Genomic DNA, 22,256 nt, shown 5'->3' on the forward strand with positions numbered 1-22,256 from the left:
CCCATGCATCAAGTAAGTTTGCACTTGAATTAGGGTGACATCTATTTTCTGGGGCAATAAAAACCGTCAAATCAAAAATCCCACCCAAAGAATCTGCACTCAACAGCTCACAAAATCTTCGCAGCACATTGAAAATCTAGATGTTGCATTCGAAGCACTCTCGGAGCAATGAGAGCAACATATCCTTTCTACACGCGCACATGTGCATGGCGGCAAAAGAAGCACAGATGCTCGCAGGTTGTTGTTGGGCCCCGGCATCTTTCCCACGTTCTCCCACCGGTGCAGGGCGGGGTCGTCGCGGTGGACCGTCTTCGTATCGGGCGATTCGGTGTGTTCATTTACACAAGTAGTATGGCTGAAGAGGAAGATGATGTCGGTGGAGTTTAACGCTTGCAACGGTTTGCTAATTTTATTATGCACCAAAAGTTGAAATGCGTATTTTCTTGTGTTGTTCACCAGTGTCGCTCCTGTAAACGGCGACCGCGGCGGGCAAACCACCTAAGTGGATACTTTGTATTCGTCATTATCAGTTTGGCCCGTGAACAACTATCTGTCTTTGTGCTCCTTAAACAAATGTATCGTTGTGGAAGAAGCCTTGAAGCTGTCGGACCACAATGTTTTTCCGCTTCGACTCTTGGCAAAAAAAAAAACATAAAAGCAGCACAGGACGCCGCGTGTGCATGAAGCCTTTCTGCCATATTGGAGGGTGACTTTGAAACTGTCGTGGGGGAAAGCCAAGCATGCCTTGGTAAAAAAAAAAAAAGAAAAAAGTGAGCCACAAGATGATGTGGCAAACTTTTGTGCTCCCTGAAAATCAACACTAATTCTGAGAGGCTTGAATGTAAAATGTTTTGCATTCTCGTCTTGATCACAAATTGGAATCCACCGACCACCACGTGACGTATCTGAGGGAGCGGCCTGCTTCGGGCTTGTCGCAGGCTGACTGGACGTCCATCATTTCCTCTCCTCCAGCTGAGACTTTCAGTGAGGCGGATTATCTTCCCCCCCCCCCCCTTTAAACATGTGGAGGGGACTCAAATGGTCTCTTCTCACAATGAGCATATTTTGGAGCTGCGCTTCAGGTAAGCAATCTTATCTTTCGTCAATATAAAAAAGTGAAGAGTTCGTTGCTAAAACAATACCGCTGTCGGCGGGTACTGAGTTATCATAACTGCATCTGCTTATATTCCGTTCCGGTGCCCGAGATGAACGACTTTATTGCAATATCACACGGGTGAATTACAAAGACTCTTGTGAACATTTTAGAACGCTGATTATTCGGAGACTCGGAGCACCAAAAAAAAAAAAAAGAACCACCATGTTGTTGCTGTATACAACTTAGAACCTTTGTTCTTATTTGTGGTAACAAAAGTAACATGTTGAAGTGTGCTTATGGAGCTCGGTGACGTAAACTGCCGCTTGAAAGTGGAACGGGACGAGATAAGCGCAATGACTTTATCCCGTTGTCAATTTTGCAGTGCATGCGGCGGAGTAGATTTCTTGTTCAAACGTCATCGAGCCTTTGGCATGTTATTCATAGTTTCTAATCATTTAGAGGTGAACGTGGGCTTTCAATCGTTATTTTTATTTATGTGGGATCCTGTTCTCTTACTTGATGATCATCGTCTTGTTACTATTAGCCAGGTGACGGCTTTTAGTGGCTCTTAGTTGTTAGCATAGTACTTAATATAAAGTACTGCGAGCAAACCATTGACGGCTGTTGCAGACTTCATAACAATATCGCTAACTTATTGTGCAGAAATATGTCGATTTTCTCATCACACGCACGCACGCACGCACGCACGCACACGAAAAGAAGCTTTTTACACAGTTACTGTTCGTTGTAATGTTTCTGTCATAAGTGATCTAGTTGCATCAGCAATCATTTTTGGCAAAGATGTTTTCTTTTAATTTAGTTCCAAAATTCAGTAGGACTATTAGGAGACTCTAATTTCAGTGTGTCTTTTATATCTCCCAGTGAATCGCGGGGCGTATTTGAATTTTATAGGGTCCAATAGAGGGGCCGGGCTTCGGTTTACCTGATTGAGCCAACAGTTCAAAAGGCTTTCACGGTGAAACTTAGTCCAGCCAGGCTTGGCTTTGTACTTTTTTTTTACGGACTTCTTGAGATAAGAAGGGTCTATTTAAGAAGGGTGATTGATGCAATGTTGTGCGTTGCATTGAGTTGCGGTGTGCTCTGTCGCCCTCCAGTGGTGAGAGGTGTGATGACCATGAAGGTCGATTGGGGTTGAATGTTTTGTATTTGAAGAAACGAAACTCGTATTTGAAAAAATACAACTTAAGTCTGCAAACCAACGTGCCGAGCAAATGTGGCAACTTGAAAAATAAAACAATTTATTCAAATTAAAAATACTTATATAAAAAGTGTTTTCGCGTTGAAAATGGTTTTGCTTTGCCTCTGCAATTTTTTTTTTTTTTTTTTAATCACCACAATTTACTTTCCAAGATTTGAATATGCAAAGTTTTTTTCGAGGTAAAACTAGTTTTGCTTCGCCTTGGTAATTTTTTTTGAAGAAACTGTTTTCAGGTTTCACCTCAATTATTTTTTTCAGATGCATATTTTATATTTTCTGACGCACATTCCCCCCCCCCCCGCCTCCCCCCCCCCCCCCCCCAGATCGGGCTCAATACTAATTTTGAGTTGCACCTTTTTGTTTTGACCAAAATCTGGCGTGGGGGGGGGGGGGGGGGCGGAATCCAAATCAAAGCCAAAACAAACAAAGTGCTTCTTTTATGCTAACAGAATTAGCCCCAGGTTGCTGGCGACAGACCAGAGAATGAAGGGCAGACAAGCTTTTGTTTCTTTTGGTCTTCGAACCCAGAAGGTGACAAAGGGCGTTGTCTCCCCTGACGAGATGTGCAGTTGGTTGCGATGCCCCAATAGTACCACCTAACGCCCACGTGTGGAACTACATAAAGTATTCCATCAGTGTGCTCTGATCTGTCCGCCCGCCCGATCCCCAAATTGTGCCCTCAGCCAAGCGCTGTGATCCCGGATGGCTCGAGTACGACGCCAGCTGCTACAAGAAGGTGGAGGCCCCCAACGGTTGGCTGGGGGCCCGTCACCACTGCATCTGGGAGGGCGGGGACCTGCTCTCCATCTCTTCCTCGGCCGAGGAAGACTTTGTGAAGAAGACCATGATGACCCAATTTTGGCTGGGACTCTCCAATCTGGTGAGACGCAAGCACAATCGGCCGTGGGCTCTGCAGCGCTACTCCGTCGACGAGCTTGATTGTGGGTTTTTTCCTTCTCAGAAATGCGATGACATCTGGTGTCGCTTTGAAGACGGAAACCTGACTTGGTCCGACGGCGAGACGCTGACACACACCAACTGGGCCTCAGCTCAACCTGGGAGGTAAGAATGAAGTCACAACATGGCACGCTGTCGTTGTCAGGTGGGCACACGTTGATGTCACTCGAGAGAAACAAACATGCCCATTCTTCCAGTTTGGCCCATTTTTGGTTGTGTGTCTCGCCTTAACTCGAATTCTCTCGGCAGCACCTCGGTTGCGTCCTGCGCCTACGTCAACCGTTGGGCTTATTGGGAGCCTGGCAAGTGGATGTCTGGCTCTTGCGCTTCCTCGCTGGCGTACGTTTGCGAGCGGCCGCTGAGTAAGCCTGCACTGCACGTCTGCGTTGCCCTTGGAAGGAGAGAAGCGCAATTGTAAAAGTCTTCCCCCCCCCCCCCCCCCCCCCCCCCCAGAATGCCCGGCTGGGCGGACGTGTGCCCGCAAAGCCAGTGCTGCTGTAGTGGCGAGTGAGTTGTCGCACGCTTTTCACCGCCTCTATTGTCATGGTTTCCTACAAAATGTTGCTTTTTTTTTTTGTGGCCTCAGCTTCCGACTGTGACGATGGATACATGCAGTATGGCGATTTTTGCTATCATTTTACACCACGGTCCAATCGTCTAAATTGGGAGGAAGCCGAGAGGTACTGTCTCGCTCGGGGAGGCCACCTGGCCAGCGTTCACTCTGAGGAAGAGGTCCGATTCATGTTGGGTGAGCCTCAAGGGGAAGCGCACTTGTCGTCCAGTCCCGCAAAGTTTGACCACGGGCATCATTTGGCTGAAGCTCTTCTTGGACTGAAGCTCTTATTCTCCTTTCCTCAAGGTCACACGTATGACAATTGGGCTTGGGTGGGACTCAAGAGGAAGAACAACAGCAACTACGAGTGGACTGACGGAACAGCTTTGGTGAGTGACATGCCTTTGAAAAAGTCGTTTTGCACGAGCTGAGTTGGCAGGTCCCTGGCACCATAAGATCCAGGACGTGCAAGACTTGCAGGTAAAAGTCCTGGCCTTCTGACCGCTCATCTTGGAGACCGTTTTTGAAAGTGCCAGGGAGGGCACAATGTACGTCTTTTGAATGTACATAGTGTTTGGCCACCGATAAACTGAAACTGACAAAGTGAATCTTAAATGTGAGAAGGTACAAGGGCGACACCGTCATGTGAGTGATGGTGGTGGGAAGCTGACCAGATCAAATGCAGCAAGCTCAAGTCCTGTCCAAAATGTCATCCGCAGGACTACAACCGGATAGGAGCCAAATATGGTGACTGTGGATTGGTGGATGGAAGTGTGGATGTGAAATCAGTCCATTTGTCTTCCTGTTTCACAGGTCCATTTGTGTGCCAAAAAGGTCCCAACGTCAAACACGCCTACACTCACTTTGCACCCTTCTCCCGTCATGCGCTGCGCTCTCATATTTGCCCCCGCCCTTTCCTGCAGCAAAGCGCCGAGGACCTCAACAGCTGCCACCATTGGTTGGCCAACCGGGTAGGTGGGCGAGCGTCCGGTAGACACGCCGTCTGCTGTCACCCAAGGGCCAAGCGCGCGCCTCTATAATCTCAAGCGCCGCCGCCGTCTGTCTGCTCGCAGACTGGACTGACCAATGCGGCTGGTGGCTGGACAACCCCACCAACGACTTCTGCTACCTGATCGTCCGCCAGCCCAAGACCTGGAAGGAGGCCCAAGACGACTGCCAGCGGCTGGAAGGACACCTGAGCAGCATCACCGACTTTCACGAGCAGATCTTTGTACACGGTAGGCTGGCCATTCCTTTCTGTCCACACATGAATGAATGAATTCTGTCGTTCCCCGGTTGGGCAATGTGCCGCATTGGGATTGATTGGAGACGTTACAAACAGGCGATTGTTCGATGATTGATCCTACGGACCTTTGCTGTAGGGATAATTTAGCGTGCGGACGAATGGCCCTCTCGGGAGTTGGAACATTTTCCGAAAGGGCATTCTGCCAAGACGTTCCCAACAAAACCTCACAATACGTTTGTTCTGTGTGCTGGCTTGAGGACAACATATTGGCGGCCACGACCGCTCGTTTTCGGAAAGCAAAAACACATTCAAGCAAAGTATGGGCTCGAGCACAAAGCTCAATGAGCCGCTGAGTAAAGTGTCTCTCTGAAAGCCGTTTCCAACCGTTCGTTGTTTGCCTCGGCTCCAAAGGTTACGTCAAGGCTCTGGCAAACGCGCCCTCTCTGTGGTTGGGTGCTAACACCTCTATCACTGAAGACGACACCAAATGGACTGACGGATCCCCGTTCGCTTACATCCGCTCGAGCGCAGGTCGGTCCGGAAGCACGTCTGTCGTTTGGAGGAACGGAGGAGCGCTTAGATCTTGTCTCCCCCCAGGTGACGCCGATGCCAGCTCTCGGGAAACCTGTCTTTCCTTCCTCACCGGCAGCGGCGACTGGAAGGCCGACAGGTGCTCCCACATGCGAGGCTACATGTGCAAGAAAACGAAAAAGGGTAAATGAGATGTGACGCTCCACCGGCTGTCATCACGCGTTGACGTCCGTCTTTGCTCTTGCAGGAGTGACGGCACCTTCGCCGTTTCCTCTCCATGGTAAGTCGCCTTGAACTGTGCGTCGCAATGTATACGCCTCAAACAACACACACTTGCAACGGCCAGTAAATGTCCTGCTCCGTTGATCTTGGCAAAAAGAAGTTGCAGCGGGGCGCTCAAGTCACACCGTCTTGTCGTCATATGCCAAATGTGTCCGCCTGATCCCCAAATTGTGCCCTCAGCCAAGCTCTGTGATCCCGGATGGCTCGAGTACGAAGACTGGTGCTACAAGAAGGTGGAGGCCCCCAACGGTTGGCTGGGGGCCCGTCGAGACTGCGTCTGGCAGGGCGGCGACCTGGTCTCCATCACCTCCTCGGCCGAGGAAGACTTTGTGAAGGACGCCATGGGCAAGAAGACCCCCTTCTGGCTGGGACTCTCCACTCTGGTGAGACGCACGCACTGGCGGCCGTGGACTCTTGGAGCGACCGCCTTGATCGTTTTTTGTTCTCGCGGCCCAGAATTGCGACGACGTCTGGTGTGACTTTGTGGGCGGAAACCTGACTTGGTCTGACGGCGAGATGCTGACACTCACCAACTGGGCCTCAAATCAACCTGGGAGGTAAGAAATCTCAACTTTGCATGCTTTCCTTGTTAAGGGCACTCGAGAGAAGGAAAACATGCCCAATCTTCCATCTCGGCCCATTGTCGGTCGTGGGTCTCTCGCGACTTGTCTCGACAGCACCGACGTTGCCTCCTGCGTCTACGTCAACCAAGGGGCTTGGAGGCAGCCTGGCAAGTGGAGATCTGGCTCCTGCGCTTCCTCGTTGGCGTACATGTGCATGCGGCCGGCGGACTGTAAGCCTGAGCATCCGACGTAATGATGCCGTTGAGAGGAGAAAAACGTAACTGGGCCTTTGTTTACAGTCTGCCCGGATAAAGAGAGGTGTTTACCCAAAGGGGGTTCTGCTCTCGTGGCAAGTGAGTTGCAGTGCGCTTGTTTGCACTTTCACCATCCCCTCATGGTTTGCTACAAAATGTTGTTTGCGGCTTCAGCTTCCTCCTGCGACGATGGCCACTTCCTGTATGGCGATTACTGCTATCGTTACGAGGAAATGCTAAAAGACTGCGATGAAGCTGAAGATTTCTGCCGTGTGTGGGGAGGTCACCTGGCCAGCGCCCACTCAGATGGCGAGGCCCAGTTTTTGGCAGGTGAGCACCAACGCGTATCGACGAGGGCGGAGGTGGTCCATGATCACATTCAACGGGCTTGGCGCTGATGGTTCAAAAACTCTGTTTCCTTTCCTCAAGCTCACAAGCAATCAGCAATGATGCCTCTTGTGGGACAAAGGATGGGGGTGAACGGAAAATATCATGTAAGTTGATGATGGCAGTCTAAAGATGAATCATGTCAATAAGTTGCACCGAGAATGTCACGTGACGAGGATAGATTGCAACCATACAACGTTGTGGCTTGGCATGCAGGACTACAGCGAGTGGGGCTCCATGGACTGTAAACGACTGGCATCTAATGGAAAGCTCCATGATGTCACCCGGAGTTCCACCAGGCCATTCTTCTGCAAAAAAGGTCCAAAACGTCCCAAACACTCATTTCCCACACACGGTGTGTCACGATGCTCATATTTGGCCCCGCGTCCCTGCAGCTAAGCACGGAGGGCCTCGACAGCTGCCAGGTGGGCGTCCGGCACCGCCCCCGTCCGTCTCGCTCGCAGGCTGGACTGACAAATGCGGCTGGTGGCTGGACGACCCCTCCAGCGACTTCTGCTACCTGATCAACCGCAAGCCCAAGACCTGGAACGAGGCCCAAGACGACTGCCAGCGGCAGAAAGGGAACCTGCTCAGCATCACCGACTCGCACGAGCAGAACTTTGTACACGGTAGGCTGGCCATTTGTCGATTATGCCTGGCATCTGTCTTTGGCCATTCTGCTCCCTTGAGGTATATTTCCGAATGACGATTGTGCTCCATATTGTTAGGTTACTTCAAGGCTCTGGAGACCGGTCCCGCTTTGTGGTTGGGCGCCAATGAAACGATCGATCTTGACGGCGGCAAGTGGGCTGACGGATCCCCCTTCTCTTACGTCCACTTCAGTGAAGGTCGGGCGTGGATGTTTGTCGGCTGCAGTTTGGAGAAATGGACCGGCGCTTAGATGTCAGATGTTCTCTCTCCAGGCGCATTTCTGAATGACCATTGTGCTCCATATTGTTAGGTTACTTCAAGGCTCTGGAGACCGGTCCCGCTTTGTCGTTGGGCGCCAATGAAACGATCGAGCTTGACGGCGGCAAGTGGGATGACCCCTTCTTTGACGTCCACTTCAGTGCAGGTCGGGCGTGGATGTTTGTCGGCTGCAGTTTGGAGAAATGGACCGGCGCTTAGATCTCAGATGTTCTCCCTCCAGGTGACACCGATGGGGGCAAATGTCTTTCCTTCCTCACCGGCAGCGGCCACTGGAACGTCGACGCGTGCGACAACACGATTGGCTACGTGTGCAAGAAAAGAGGAAAAGGTGAGATGCGATGCTCCGCTGACCCTCATCACGTGTGTCATGACATCCCCATCCGTGTTCCCGCTTGTAGGAAAACCGTCAAAACCCCTGCCGCCAAATGACGGTAAGTTGCCGTAAATGTTTTTTGTGAATAGAAGCGAGAGAGAGAGAACAAGGTTGTGCTCTCACAGGCTACATGAAAAAGATTGTCTGCCAAGAGGATCGGGGAACTCTGAAATGTCCCGAAGAACGAGTCATCCGGATCCGGTCAGCCTTCTACGGGCGGAGGCGTAGCGACGTCTGTCCAAATGGCAACGCAACAGATGGTAAGACAAAAGGATCCATGAGTGGCGACCTTGACTTTGGCTTGGCGTTCTGGAGCCGCGTTGGTCAGACTGAAGGAATGCGAGCTTTAGCATTTCTGTAGCTGCGTTTTCACAAGTGTTGCAACTCACGCCTTAGGATACTTAATTATCAAAATGCCCTGCGATTGACACGTGATTGATATGAATTGAAAATACCTTGATTCCTTAATAAAATCAGAAGTGCCCATGTGTCAAACGGGTGCCGGTGTGTTGTAACTTGCAGGGACGTGCACGGTGGACCTCTCTTTCTACAAGACACTGTGTGACAACGATCATGATTGCACCATTTACCTTTCGGATTCACATTCGTGCCCTGGTGTCTCCTCCATATACTTGCACATTGTCTACAGCTGTGAAGAGACAGGTGGGCTTCACATCCCGACACTTACTGTTGTGCCCAGAAAGAGCTTCGGCAAGGGACGGGTGTCCAGATCATTGAATGTGTGTCAACTGAGCATCCCTTCCATGTAACTAACGTTTGTCTTTCCTCAGTGTGTCTTGACAGTCTGACAACTGACAGGAGCATCGCAGACTCTGCCTTTTCAGCCTCTTCCTCTATGATCAAGGACAAACTTCACAAAGCGCATCTCGGAGGCAGCGGGTGCTGGTTACTGAGCGAAAAGTGTTAGTTAAAAAAGCAGTTAAAAAAGTCAACCTTAGTTGTGTGTGATTTGGTGTCCCAAGCAATGTAATGCCTTCCTCGTTCAGCCGGCAGCTGGATCCAGGTGAACCTCGGTCAGAGGAAAAAGGTGACAGCCCTCGTGACCCAGAGCTGTAATACAGACGTTAGGAAACGGTACACCGTACTTGAGATGCAGATCAGCATTGACGGAAAGACTTGGTATACCCACCCAGACGGGCAGGTAAGCAGCCGGCCGGTCAGGCAACCCATGCTCTTGTCATTGCAAACATGCACGTGCTCTGTTTCTAGTTTGGTTTGGGGACTCGTCTACTAGCCACGCCTGTGTTCACCCAGTATGTCCGCCTCCTGCCAGTCGACTACAGATTGAATGACGGCTTTCGCTTTGATGTCTTGGGGTGCGCCGTTGACGACACCGCTCGTGAGTCAAACACTCGGCCGCTCTGAGCGCTGTGAGGAAACCAGCTTCAAATGTGCTTTGATTTTCCCTTTTGACCCTCAGACATCACCTGTGCCAGCAATTTCAAAAGCCTCACCAAGTTCGCCAGTTCAAAGACGTGAGTCAGACCCGACATGACGTTTCTTGGCGGTGAAGCCTCCCCTCCCAACTCCCACGTTGTCTTCCGCAGGGTCCTCTGCCCCCCGGGCTGCGGCAAAGCCCCCCACATTGTCTACGGAACATCGATCTACAACCAGGTATGTAAATACTGAACGACCCTCCGGCGGCTTTGTCTGAGACGTTTTCTGAGTGCAGGACTCAAACATCTGCACGGCCGCTATTCACGCGGGTATCATTCGGAACGAGATCGGAGGAGCTGTGACTTTGCTGAAGGCGCCGCCACAAAACGCCGACCTCATCTACACCGAGAACGGGATCACTTTAGTTCCGTGAGTGGTCAGCTCTCACCGCCGAGTCTGCTTATAGAGGCCCGGCTCATTCTCACTTTACTGTCTGCAGATACGGTGGCAAAACGGCTTCTTACGCCTTTGCTGAGAACGGTGAGTAGAATGTCCAGAATAGAAGGCATTTCACACTTGATGTGACGGCATCTTGCGTGCAGAGCCCAGATGCTTGGGACCTGACTGGGAGGAGTTTGCGGGCTTCTGCTACAAACGTTTGGATGATCAAAAGACGTGGTACGGTGCTCAACACGCCTGCAGGAGCGTCTGTGCCGAACTGGTGTCCATACGCTCCGAGGCGGAGCGAGATTGGCTGCAAGAAGCCATGAACTTTGGTGCGTGCGCCAACGCCCGACGGTCTTCCGTCACAACTACTCGATATCTGGGAAGCGCATGAGAGCTCTGTTGCTGTCTGTCCTCTGCAGGCACGGGCGACGCGTGGACCGGACTGAACGACCTGGTCGTCAAGGGCAGATTCATGTGGTCGGACCGCCAGAAGGTGACCTTCACCAACTGGGCTAAGGGAGATCCCGCCCGCCTGTTGGAGAATTGCGTGGCCACGTTGAGCCAGGTGGGTGCGGTTATTTGTCAACACCTGCCCAACTGTTTGAAATCATCTGATTTTGACTTTCAGACTGGCAAATGGAGAAAGATGTCCTGCGTGCGACTCAACAGCTTTGTGTGTAAGATGCCCACGGCGCGTTATCCAATCAAAGTGCGTCTTGCATCTGGAGTGGCAGCCTGCCGTGATGGCGTCCGGGTGTGGAATGACTCTCAGTGAGTCTTGCATCTGGAGTGGCAGCCTGCCGTGATGGTGTCCGGGTGTGGAATGACTCTCGATGAGTCCAAGTTGCTGGTGGTCTCAGTACAAATATTCTGATTTGATTATTTAAAGTTCTATTGACCATGAATCATGTTATTGACCATGCATTTATATTATTCTGTTTAATTTATCATGCATTCAAAGTTATTCACATGCATTATTCTTTGGTTTGATTTACCATGCGTTATTATTCTGTTTAATTTACCATGCGTTATTATTATTATTCCGATTCATTTACCATACGTTCTTTTCATTCTTTCACTATTACTATTATGATTAATTCACCATGCGTTATTCTTCTGTTTAATTTATTATGCATATCCTGTTGTGAAAAATACATAAAAACAATAAAAAATTAAAAGACAATTCCCGTTCATACCTCATTCTTATTTTCCCATCCATCTTCTATCACTTAAATCTGGGGGCAGCACCTTTAGGACGGGCGCCCATCCTCCTCCCCTTTTGTCCAGCTCATCCCGGGGAATCGATCCCAAGGCGTTCGCAGGCCAACCGAGAAACATAGGGTGTACCCATTTTGGCCGCTTGTAGCATCACCCATCTCGCGGTCTATCCTGCCCTTGCTCGTGAACAAGACCGCAAGATCCTTGAACTCTACTCGCCTACTGCCCGATGACAGCTGGGATAGGCTCCGACATGTCCGCGATGCCTGTGCGGACAAGCGGTAGGGACGGACGGATGGTATAATTGTCATTCATTTGATTTTCTGATGTGTTCTTGTTCTGCCCTCTTTGGTTCGTGTTGAAACGTCATTTTCTATTTAATGGTTAAGCCCGCCCTCCTGTGGATGCTTGGTGTAAGTGTTTTACTCAGCACGAGACGATTGTATGTTCATTTTATTTACGTGTCGAAGTGACGTTAGCCAACATGCTACAAGCTAACGATCGTTTCACGCGGTGTTTTCTTTCTTTTGTATTTCAGTTTTACGATGGTCTTAAGAGGGCAATGGTTTGAGGGCATTCGTCAATAAATCGGCATTTAAGACAACCAAGTCTGATGATTCGCTGGTGGAAAAGTAGACGCTCAGCACATTCTGTTTGATTTAATGTGTCATAACATGATAAATCTACCGTGCGTTCTTCTGTTTTATTTCCCATGCATCAAGTAAGTTTGCACTTGAATTAGGGTGACATCTATTTTCTGGGGCAATAAAAACCGTCAAATCAAAAATCCCACCCAAAGAATCTGCACTCAACAGCTCACAAAATCTTCGCAGCACATTGAAAATCTAGATGTTGCATTCGAAGCACTCTCGGAGCAATGAGAGCAACATATCCTTTCTACACGCGCACATGTGCATGGCGGCAAAAGAAGCACAGATGCTCGCAGGTTGTTGTTGGGCCCCGGCATCTTTCCCACGTTCTCCCACCGGTGCAGGGCGGGGTCGTCGCGGTGGACCGTCTTCGTATCGGGCGATTCGGTGTGTTCATTTACACAAGTAGTATGGCTGAAGAGGAAGATGATGTCGGTGGAGTTTAACGCTTGCAACGGTTTGCTAATTTTATTATGCACCAAAAGTTGAAATGCGTATTTTCTTGTGTTGTTCACCAGTGTCGCTCCTGTAAACGGCGACCGCGGCGGGCAAACCACCTAAGTGGATACTTTGTATTCGTCATTATCAGTTTGGCCCGTGAACAACTATCTGTCTTTGTGCTCCTTAAACAAATGTATCGTTGTGGAAGAAGCCTTGAAGCTGTCGGACCACAATGTTTTTCCGCTTCGACTCTTGGCAAAAAAAAAAACATAAAAGCAGCACAGGACGCCGCGTGTGCATGAAGCCTTTCTGCCATATTGGAGGGTGACTTTGAAACTGTCGTGGGGGAAAGCCAAGCATGCCTTGGTAAAAAAAAAAAAAGAAAAAAGTGAGCCACAAGATGATGTGGCAAACTTTTGTGCTCCCTGAAAATCAACACTAATTCTGAGAGGCTTGAATGTAAAATGTTTTGCATTCTCGTCTTGATCACAAATTGGAATCCACCGACCACCACGTGACGTATCTGAGGGAGCGGCCTGCTTCGGGCTTGTCGCAGGCTGACTGGACGTCCATCATTTCCTCTCCTCCAGCTGAGACTTTCAGTGAGGCGGATTATCTTTTTTTCCCCCCCCCTCCTGACTGCAATCGCTCCGACCCTCAGCGAAGCGATTTTCTTTAAACATGTGGAGGGGACTCAAATGGTCTCTTCTCACAATGAGCATATTTTGGAGCTGCGCTTCAGGTAAGCAATCTTATCTTTCGTCAATATAAAAAAGTGAAGAGTTCGTTGCTAAAACAATACCGCTGTCGGCGGGTACTGAGTTATCATAACTGCATCTGCTTATATTCCGTTCCGGTGCCCGAGATGAACGACTTTATTGCAATATCACACGGGTGAATTACAAAGACTCTTGTGAACATTTTAGAACGCTGATTATTCGGAGACTCGGAGCACCAAAAAAAAAAAAAAAGAACCACCATGTTGTTGCTGTATACAACTTAGAACCTTTGTTCTTATTTGTGGTAACAAAAGTAACATGTTGAAGTGTGCTTATGGAGCTCGGTGACGTAAACTGCCGCTTGAAAGTGGAACGGGACGAGATAAGCGCAATGACTTTATCCCGTTGTCAATTTTGCAGTGCATGCGGCGGAGTAGATTTCTTGTTCAAACGTCATCGAGCCTTTGGCATGTTATTCATAGTTTTTAATCATTTAGAGGTGAACGTGGGCTTTCAATCGTTATTTTTATTTATGTGGGATCCTGTTCTCTTACTTAATGATCATCGTCTTGTTACTATTAGCCAAGTGACGGCTTTTAGTGGCTCTTAGTTGTTGGCATAGTACTTAATATAAAGTACTGCGAGCAAACCATTGACGGCTGTTGCAGACTTCATAACAATATCGCTAACTTATTGTGCAGAAATATGTCGATTTTCTCATCACACGCACGCACGCACGCACGCACGCACACGAAAAGAAGCTTTTTACACAGTTACTGTTCGTTGTAATGTTTCTGTCATAAGTGATCTAGTTGCATCAGCAATCATTTTTGGCAAAGATGTTTTCTTTTAATTTAGTTCCAAAATTCAGTAGGACTATTAGGAGACTCTAATTTCAGTGTGTCTTTTATATCTCCCAGTGAATCGCGGGGCGTATTTGAATTTTATAGGGTCCAATAGAGGGGCCGGGCTTCGGTTTACCTGATTGAGCCAACAGTTCAAAAGGCTTTCACGGTGAAACTTAGTCCAGCCAGGCTTGGCTTTGTACTTTTTTTTTACGGACTTCTTGAGATAAGAAGGGTCTATTTAAGAAGGGTGATTGATGCAATGTTGTGCGTTGCATTGAGTTGCGGTGTGCTCTGTCGCCCTCCAGTGGTGAGAGGTGTGATGACCATGAAGGTCGATTGGGGTTGAATGTTTTGTATTTGAAGAAACGAAACTCGTATTTGAAAAAATACAACTTAAGTCTGCAAACCAACGTGCCGAGCAAATGTGGCAACTTGAAAAATAAAACAATTTATTCAAATTAAAAATACTTATATAAAAAGTGTTTTCGCGTTGAAAATGGTTTTGCTTTGCCTCTGCAATTTTTTTTTTTTTTTTTTAATCACCACAATTTACTTTCCAAGATTTGAATATGCAAAGTTTTTTTCGAGGTAAAACTAGTTTTGCTTCGCCTTGGTAATTTTTTTTGAAGAAACTGTTTTCAGGTTTCACCTCAATTATTTTTTTCAGATGCATATTTTATATTTTCTGACGCACATTCCCCCCCCCCCCCCCCCCCAGATCGGGCTCAATACTAATTTTGAGTTGCACCTTTTTGTTTTGACCAAAATCTGGCGTGGGGGGGGGGGGGGGGGGGGGCGGAATCCAAATCAAAGCCAAAACAAACAAAGTGCTTCTTTTATGCTAACAGAATTAGCCCCAGGTTGCTGGCGACAGACCAGAGAATGAAGGGCAGACAAGCTTTTGTTTCTTTTGGTCTTCGAACCCAGAAGGTGACAAAGGGCGTTGTCTCCCCTGACGAGATGTGCAGTTGGTTGCGATGCCCCAATAGTACCACCTAACGCCCACGTGTGGAACTACATAAAGTATTCCATCAGTGTGCTCTGATCTGTCCGCCCGCCCGATCCCCAAATTGTGCCCTCAGCCAAGCGCTGTGATCCCGGATGGCTCGAGTACGACGCCAGCTGCTACAAGAAGGTGGAGGCCCCCAACGGTTGGCTGGGGGCCCGTCACCACTGCATCTGGGAGGGCGGGGACCTGCTCTCCATCTCTTCCTCGGCCGAGGAAGACTTTGTGAAGAAGACCATGATGACCCAATTTTGGCTGGGACTCTCCAATCTGGTGAGACGCAAGCACAATCGGCCGTGGGCTCTGCAGCGCTACTCCGTCGACGAGCTTGATTGTGGGTTTTTTCCTTCTCAGAAATGCGATGACATCTGGTGTCGCTTTGAAGACGGAAACCTGACTTGGTCCGACGGCGAGACGCTGACACACACCAACTGGGCCTCAGCTCAACCTGGGAGGTAAGAATGAAGTCACAACATGGCACGCTGTCGTTGTCAGGTGGGCACACGTTGATGTCACTCGAGAGAAACAAACATGCCCATTCTTCCAGTTTGGCCCATTTTTGGTTGTGTGTCTCGCCTTAACTCGAATTCTTTCGGCAGCACCTCGGTTGCGTCCTGCGCCTACGTCAACCGTTGGGCTTATTGGGAGCCTGGCAAGTGGATGTCTGGCTCTTGCGCTTCCTCGCTGGCGTACGTTTGCGAGCGGCCGCTGAGTAAGCCTGCACTGCACGTCTGCGTTGCCCTTGGAAGGAGAGAAGCGCAATTGTAAAAGTCTTCCCCCCCCCCCCCCCCCCCCCCCCAGAATGCCCGGCTGGGCGGACGTGTGCCCGCAAAGCCAGTGCTGCTGTAGTGGCGAGTGAGTTGTCGCACGCTTTTCACCGCCTCTATTGTCATGGTTTCCTACAAAATGTTGCTTTTTTTTTTTGTGGCCTCAGCTTCCGACTGTGACGATGGATACATGCAGTATGGCGATTTTTGCTATCATTTTACACCACGGTCCAATCGTCTAAATTGGGAGGAAGCCGAGAGGTACTGTCTCGCTCGGGGAGGCCACCTGGCCAGCGTTCACTCTGAGGAAGAGGTCCGATTCATGTTGGGTGAGCCTCAAGGGGAAGCGCACTTGTCGTCCAGTCCCGCAAAGTTTGACCACGGGCATCATTTGGCTGAAGCTCTTCTTGGACTGAAGCTCTTATTCTCCTTTCCTCAAGGTCACACGTATGACAATTGGGCTTGGGTGGGACTCAAGAGGAAGAACAACAGCAACTACGAGTGGACTGACGGAACAGCTTTGGTGAGTGACATGCCTTTGAAAAAGTCGTTTTGCACGAGCTGAGTTGGCAGGTCCCTGGCACCATAAGATCCAGGACGTGCAAGACTTGCAGGTAAAAGTCCTGGCCTTCTGACCGCTCATCTTGGAGACCGTTTTTGAAAGTGCCAGGGAGGGCACAATGTACGTCTTTTGAATGTACATAGTGTTTGGCCACCGATAAACTGAAACTGACAAAGTGAATCTTAAATGTGAGAAGGTACAAGGGCGACACCGTCATGTGAGTGATGGTGGTGGGAAGCTGACCAGATCAAATGCAGCAAGCTCAAGTCCTGTCCAAAATGTCATCCGCAGGACTACAACCGGATAGGAGCCAAATATGGTGACTGTGGATTGGTGGATGGAAGTGTGGATGTGAAATCAGTCCATTTGTCTTCCTGTTTCACAGGTCCATTTGTGTGCCAAAAAGGTCCCAACGTCAAACACGCCTACACTCACTTTGCACCCTTCTCCCGTCATGCGCTGCGCTCTCATATTTGCCCCCGCCCTTTCCTGCAGCAAAGCGCCGAGGACCTCAACAGCTGCCACCATTGGTTGGCCAACCGGGTAGGTGGGCGAGCGTCCGGTAGACACGCCGTCTGCTGTCACCCAAGGGCCAAGCGCGCGCCTCTATAATCTCAAGCGCCGCCGCCGTCTGTCTGCTCGCAGACTGGACTGACCAATGCGGCTGGTGGCTGGACAACCCCACCAACGACTTCTGCTACCTGATCGTCCGCCAGCCCAAGACCTGGAAGGAGGCCCAAGACGACTGCCAGCGGCTGGAAGGACACCTGAGCAGCATCACCGACTTTCACGAGCAGATCTTTGTACACGGTAGGCTGGCCATTCCTTTCTGTCCACACATGAATGAATGAATTCTGTCGTTCCCCGGTTGGGCAATGTGCCGCATTGGGATTGATTGGAGACGTTACAAACAGGCGATTGTTCGATGATTGATCCTACGGACCTTTGCTGTAGGGATAATTTAGCGTGCGGACGAATGGCCCTCTCGGGAGTTGGAACATTTTCCGAAAGGGCATTCTGCCAAGACGTTCCCAACAAAACCTCACAATACGTTTGTTCTGTGTGCTGGCTTGAGGACAACATATTGGCGGCCACGACCGCTCGTTTTCGGAAAGCAAAAACACATTCAAGCAAAGTATGGGCTCGAGCACAAAGCTCAATGAGCCGCTGAGTAAAGTGTCTCTCTGAAAGCCGTTTCCAACCGTTCGTTGTTTGCCTCGGCTCCAAAGGTTACGTCAAGGCTCTGGCAAACGCGCCCTCTCTGTGGTTGGGTGCTAACACCTCTATCACTGAAGACGACACCAAATGGACTGACGGATCCCCGTTCGCTTACATCCGCTCGAGCGCAGGTCGGTCCGGAAGCACGTCTGTCGTTTGGAGGAACGGAGGAGCGCTTAGATCTTGTCTCCCCCCAGGTGACGCCGATGCCAGCTCTCGGGAAACCTGTCTTTCCTTCCTCACCGGCAGCGGCGACTGGAAGGCCGACAGGTGCTCCCACATGCGAGGCTACATGTGCAAGAAAACGAAAAAGGGTAAATGAGATGTGACGCTCCACCGGCTGTCATCACGCGTTGACGTCCGTCTTTGCTCTTGCAGGAGTGACGGCACCTTCGCCGTTTCCTCTCCATGGTAAGTCGCCTTGAACTGTGCGTCGCAATGTATACGCCTCAAACAACACACACTTGCAACGGCCAGTAAATGTCCTGCTCCGTTGATCTTGGCAAAAAGAAGTTGCAGCGGGGCGCTCAAGTCACACCGTCTTGTCGTCATATGCCAAATGTGTCCGCCTGATCCCCAAATTGTGCCCTCAGCCAAGCTCTGTGATCCCGGATGGCTCGAGTACGAAGACTGGTGCTACAAGAAGGTGGAGGCCCCCAACGGTTGGCTGGGGGCCCGTCGAGACTGCGTCTGGCAGGGCGGCGACCTGGTCTCCATCACCTCCTCGGCCGAGGAAGACTTTGTGAAGGACGCCATGGGCAAGAAGACCCCCTTCTGGCTGGGACTCTCCACTCTGGTGAGACGCACGCACTGGCGGCCGTGGACTCTTGGAGCGACCGCCTTGATCGTTTTTTGTTCTCGCGGCCCAGAATTGCGACGACGTCTGGTGTGACTTTGTGGGCGGAAACCTGACTTGGTCTGACGGCGAGATGCTGACACTCACCAACTGGGCCTCAAATCAACCTGGGAGGTAAGAAATCTCAACTTTGCATGCTTTCCTTGTTAAGGGCACTCGAGAGAAGGAAAACATGCCCAATCTTCCATCTCGGCCCATTGTCGGTCGTGGGTCTCTCGCGACTTGTCTCGACAGCACCGACGTTGCCTCCTGCGTCTACGTCAACCAAGGGGCTTGGAGGCAGCCTGGCAAGTGGAGATCTGGCTCCTGCGCTTCCTCGTTGGCGTACATGTGCATGCGGCCGGCGGACTGTAAGCCTGAGCATCCGACGTAATGATGCCGTTGAGAGGAGAAAAACGTAACTGGGCCTTTGTTTACAGTCTGCCCGGATAAAGAGAGGTGTTTACCCAAAGGGGGTTCTGCTCTCGTGGCAAGTGAGTTGCAGTGCGCTTGTTTGCACTTTCACCATCCCCTCATGGTTTGCTACAAAATGTTGTTTGCGGCTTCAGCTTCCTCCTGCGACGATGGCCACTTCCTGTATGGTGATTACTGCTATCGTTACGAGGAAATGCTAAAAGACTGCGATGAAGCTGAAGATTTCTGCCGTGTGTGGGGAGGTCACCTGGCCAGCGCCCACTCAGATGGCGAGACCCAGTTTTTGGCAGGTGAGCACCAACGCGTATCGACGAGGGCGGAGGTGGTCCCTGATCACATTCAATGGGCTTGGCGCTGATGGTTCAAAAACTCTGTTTCCTTTCCTCAAGCTCACAAGCAATCAGCAATGATGCCTCTTGTGGGACAAAGGATGGGGGTGAACGGAAAATATCATGTAAGTTGATGATGGCAGTCTAAAGATGAATCATGTCAATAAGTTGCACCGAGAATGTCACGTGACGAGGATAGATTGCAACCATACAACGTTGTGGCTTGGCATGCAGGACTACAGCGAGTGGGGCTCCATGGACTGTAAACGACTGGCATCTAATGGAAAGCTCCATGATGTCACCCGGAGTTCCACCAGGCCATTCTTCTGCAAAAAAGGTCCAAAACGTCCCAAACACTCATTTCCCACACACGGTGTGTCACGATGCTCATATTTGGCCCCGCGTCCCTGCAGCCAAGCACGGAGGGCCTCGACAGCTGCCAGGTGGGCGTCCGGCACCGCCCCCGTCCGTCTCGCTCGCAGGCTGGACTGACAAATGCGGCTGGTGGCTGGACGACCCCTCCAGCGACTTCTGCTACCTGATCAACCGCAAGCCCAAGACCTGGAACGAGGCCCAAGACGACTGCCAGCGGCAGAAAGGGAACCTGCTCAGCATCACCGACTCGCACGAGCAGAACTTTGTACACGGTAGGCTGGCCATTTGTCGATTATGCCTGGCATCTGTCTTTGGCCATTCTGCTCCCTTGAGGTATATTTCCGAATGACGATTGTGCTCCATATTGTTAGGTTACTTCAAGGCTCTGGAGACCGGTCCCGCTTTGTGGTTGGGCGCCAATGAAACGATCGATCTTGACGGCGGCAAGTGGGCTGACGGATCCCCCTTCTCTTACGTCCACTTCAGTGAAGGTCGGGCGTGGATGTTTGTCGGCTGCAGTTTGGAGAAATGGACCGGCGCTTAGATGTCAGATGTTCTCTCTCCAGGCGCATTTCTGAATGACCATTGTGCTCCATATTGTTAGGTTACTTCAAGGCTCTGGAGACCGGTCCCGCTTTGTCGTTGGGCGCCAATGAAACGATCGAGCTTGACGGCGGCAAGTGGGATGACCCCTTCTTTGACGTCCACTTCAGTGCAGGTCGGGCGTGGATGTTTGTCGGCTGCAGTTTGGAGAAATGGACCGGCGCTTAGATCTCAGATGTTCTCCCTCCAGGTGACACCGATGGGGGCAAATGTCTTTCCTTCCTCACCGGCAGCGGCCACTGGAACGTCGACGCGTGCGACAACACGATTGGCTACGTGTGCAAGAAAAGAGGAAAAGGTGAGATGCGATGCTCCGCTGACCCTCATCACGTGTGTCATGACATCCCCATCCGTGTTCCCGCTTGTAGGAAAACCGTCAAAACCCCTGCCGCCAAATGACGGTAAGTTGCCGTAAATGTTTTTTGTGAATAGAAGCGAGAGAGAGAGAGAACAAGGTTGTGCTCTCACAGGCTACATGAAAAAGATTGTCTGCCAAGAGGATCGGGGAACTCTGAAATGTCCCGAAGAACGAGTCATCCGGATCCGGTCAGCCTTCTACGGGCGGAGGCGTAGCGATGTCTGTCCAAATGGCAACGCAACAGATGGTAAGACAAAAGGATCCATGAGTGGCGACCTTGACTTTGGCTTGGCGTTCTGGAGCCGCGTTGGTCAGACTGAAGGAATGCGAGCTTTAGCATTTCTGTAGCTGGGTTTTCACAAGTGTTGCAACTCACGCCTTAGGATACTTAATTATCAAAATGCCCTGCGATTGACACGTGATTGATATCAATTGAAAATACCTTGATTCCTTAATAAAATCAGAAGTGCCCATGTGTTAAACGGGTGCCGGTGTGTTGTAACTTGCAGGGACGTGCACGGTGCACCTCTCTTTCTACAAGACACTGTGTGACAACGTTTATGATTGCACCATTTACCTTTCGGATTCAGATTCCTGCCCTGGTGTCTCCTCCATATACTTGCACATTGTCTACAGCTGTGAAGAGACAGGTGGGCTTCACATCCCGACACTTACTGTTGTGCCCAGAAAGAGCTTCGGCAAGGGACGGGTGTCCAGATCATTGAATGTGTGTGTTGGGTCTAAATACGATTAGACATTAAATCACTCGCTGGAATGAAGAGGAGAAGACAACCAGAACAGGTTTACTCGCGAGGAGAACGATAGAGAAAGCAATCTCAGTTACAACCTCCATCAGTTCTGAGTCCTTTCTCCACGTGCCCCTCTTTTTAATGTTATGGTTGCCCTGGTTACAGAGGCGTTGCTACACTAAAGGGAGGGGGGATTGTGTCTGTAGCAACGCTGATTAGCAAAAGAATGTAGTGTGGTGTGAATTAGCACTTCGTTGTTGGCTCTTGAACCCCCGCAGAGACCGTCCTCAGCCGTCTTCCCTCACAGTTGGCTGACTCCTTCTCGACTGTGGTCAAATACCCTGAAGCACATTGATTGCCGCTTTGCTGTGGAACAAATGCAACTAGACCTTTGCTAACTTTATCTACTTGGTAAATTAACACATAATAATAATAAGTAACTTGTCCTAAACACTTCAACACACATTAAGCAAACGTGAGGTAACCGGTATGCAGTTCCTTAAACAAACATTGAGTAAATATGGGATAACTTTTATGCAACTACTTCTAACTGTATGTAACCTGATAAACTACAATCTATGAACCAAAACTATATCTAACTGCAAAGGAATGAAGTTCCTGTGAATCAAACAAAGAACATGTCACCTATGCAAATAAGCCTTGCTCATTGTTAGTGAAGGCCTCTTACGGGAATGAAAACACACAGACAACATAAGGACAGGAAGGATACAAATGGCTGACAGGGATCAAAAGACATCCCTATCACTAAAAAGGAAGAACCTAGATAAAAGGAAAGATAAACTCGTAAAGTCGAGGCCTCCAGGTCTGGCAGGCCAAAGCTTCACTTAAAATTATTCCAACAGTTGGTTATTAATTTAACCTTAAAAGTTGACTCAAATTAATAACA

The 22,256-nt window shown here is 50.0% G+C and overlaps 2 protein-coding genes across 6 annotated transcripts; both read left to right on the top strand.

Annotated features, from left to right (window-relative positions):
- Nucleotides 1-211: 211 nt before the first annotated feature.
- Nucleotides 212-11,419, top strand: LOC148398292 (C-type mannose receptor 2-like). 3 transcript variants are annotated; one of them, XM_088377178.1, is made up of 37 exons: nt 212-1,082; nt 2,999-3,195; nt 3,277-3,377; nt 3,522-3,634; nt 3,726-3,779; nt 3,859-4,020; nt 4,132-4,214; nt 4,545-4,638; nt 4,749-4,796; nt 4,899-5,063; nt 5,483-5,602; nt 5,669-5,785; nt 5,850-5,882; nt 6,065-6,267; nt 6,341-6,441; nt 6,562-6,677; nt 6,747-6,800; nt 6,876-7,031; nt 7,131-7,195; nt 7,305-7,407; nt 7,484-7,717; nt 7,817-7,936; nt 8,050-8,163; nt 8,239-8,346; nt 8,417-8,449; nt 8,517-8,651; nt 8,914-9,054; nt 9,183-9,314; nt 9,399-9,553; nt 9,622-9,751; nt 9,833-9,887; nt 9,960-10,026; nt 10,085-10,218; nt 10,289-10,329; nt 10,392-10,565; nt 10,656-10,801; nt 10,865-11,419. In XM_088377178.1, the coding sequence occupies exons 1-37, from the start codon at nt 1,022-1,024 to the stop codon at nt 11,009-11,011; spliced, it is 4,212 nt and encodes a 1,403-aa protein (XP_088233304.1). In that variant the 5' UTR covers nt 212-1,021; the 3' UTR covers nt 11,012-11,419. The 3 variants fall into 3 exon arrangements, with proteins under 3 accessions (XP_088233304.1, XP_088233303.1, XP_088233305.1); XM_088377177.1 differs by having other exon boundaries at nt 214-1,082; nt 4,545-4,659; XM_088377179.1 differs by lacking the exon at nt 8,050-8,163 and having other exon boundaries at nt 215-1,082; nt 4,545-4,659.
- Nucleotides 11,420-12,329: 910 nt separating this feature from the next.
- On the top strand, nt 12,330-21,705 carry LOC148398293 (C-type mannose receptor 2-like). 3 transcript variants are annotated; one of them, XM_088377205.1, is made up of 27 exons: nt 12,330-13,287; nt 15,195-15,391; nt 15,473-15,573; nt 15,718-15,830; nt 15,920-15,973; nt 16,053-16,214; nt 16,326-16,408; nt 16,739-16,832; nt 16,943-16,990; nt 17,093-17,257; nt 17,677-17,796; nt 17,863-17,979; nt 18,044-18,076; nt 18,259-18,461; nt 18,535-18,635; nt 18,756-18,871; nt 18,941-18,994; nt 19,070-19,225; nt 19,325-19,389; nt 19,499-19,601; nt 19,678-19,911; nt 20,011-20,130; nt 20,244-20,357; nt 20,433-20,540; nt 20,611-20,643; nt 20,713-20,847; nt 21,110-21,705. In XM_088377205.1, exons 1-27 carry the CDS (start codon nt 13,227-13,229, stop codon nt 21,352-21,354), a joined length of 3,135 nt encoding a protein of 1,044 aa, XP_088233331.1. In that variant the 5' UTR covers nt 12,330-13,226; the 3' UTR covers nt 21,355-21,705. The 3 variants fall into 3 exon arrangements, with proteins under 3 accessions (XP_088233331.1, XP_088233330.1, XP_088233332.1); XM_088377204.1 differs by having other exon boundaries at nt 12,335-13,287; nt 16,739-16,853; nt 21,110-21,703; XM_088377206.1 differs by lacking the exon at nt 21,110-21,705 and having other exon boundaries at nt 12,336-13,287; nt 16,739-16,853; nt 20,713-21,082.
- The last annotated feature ends 551 nt before the right edge of the window (nt 21,706-22,256 follow it).

Source organism: Syngnathus floridae, chromosome 5 (genome assembly GCF_059516105.1).
Source record: "Syngnathus floridae isolate MCC-2025c chromosome 5, RoL_Sflo_1.0, whole genome shotgun sequence".
Taxonomy (NCBI): Eukaryota; Metazoa; Chordata; class Actinopteri; order Syngnathiformes; family Syngnathidae; genus Syngnathus; species Syngnathus floridae.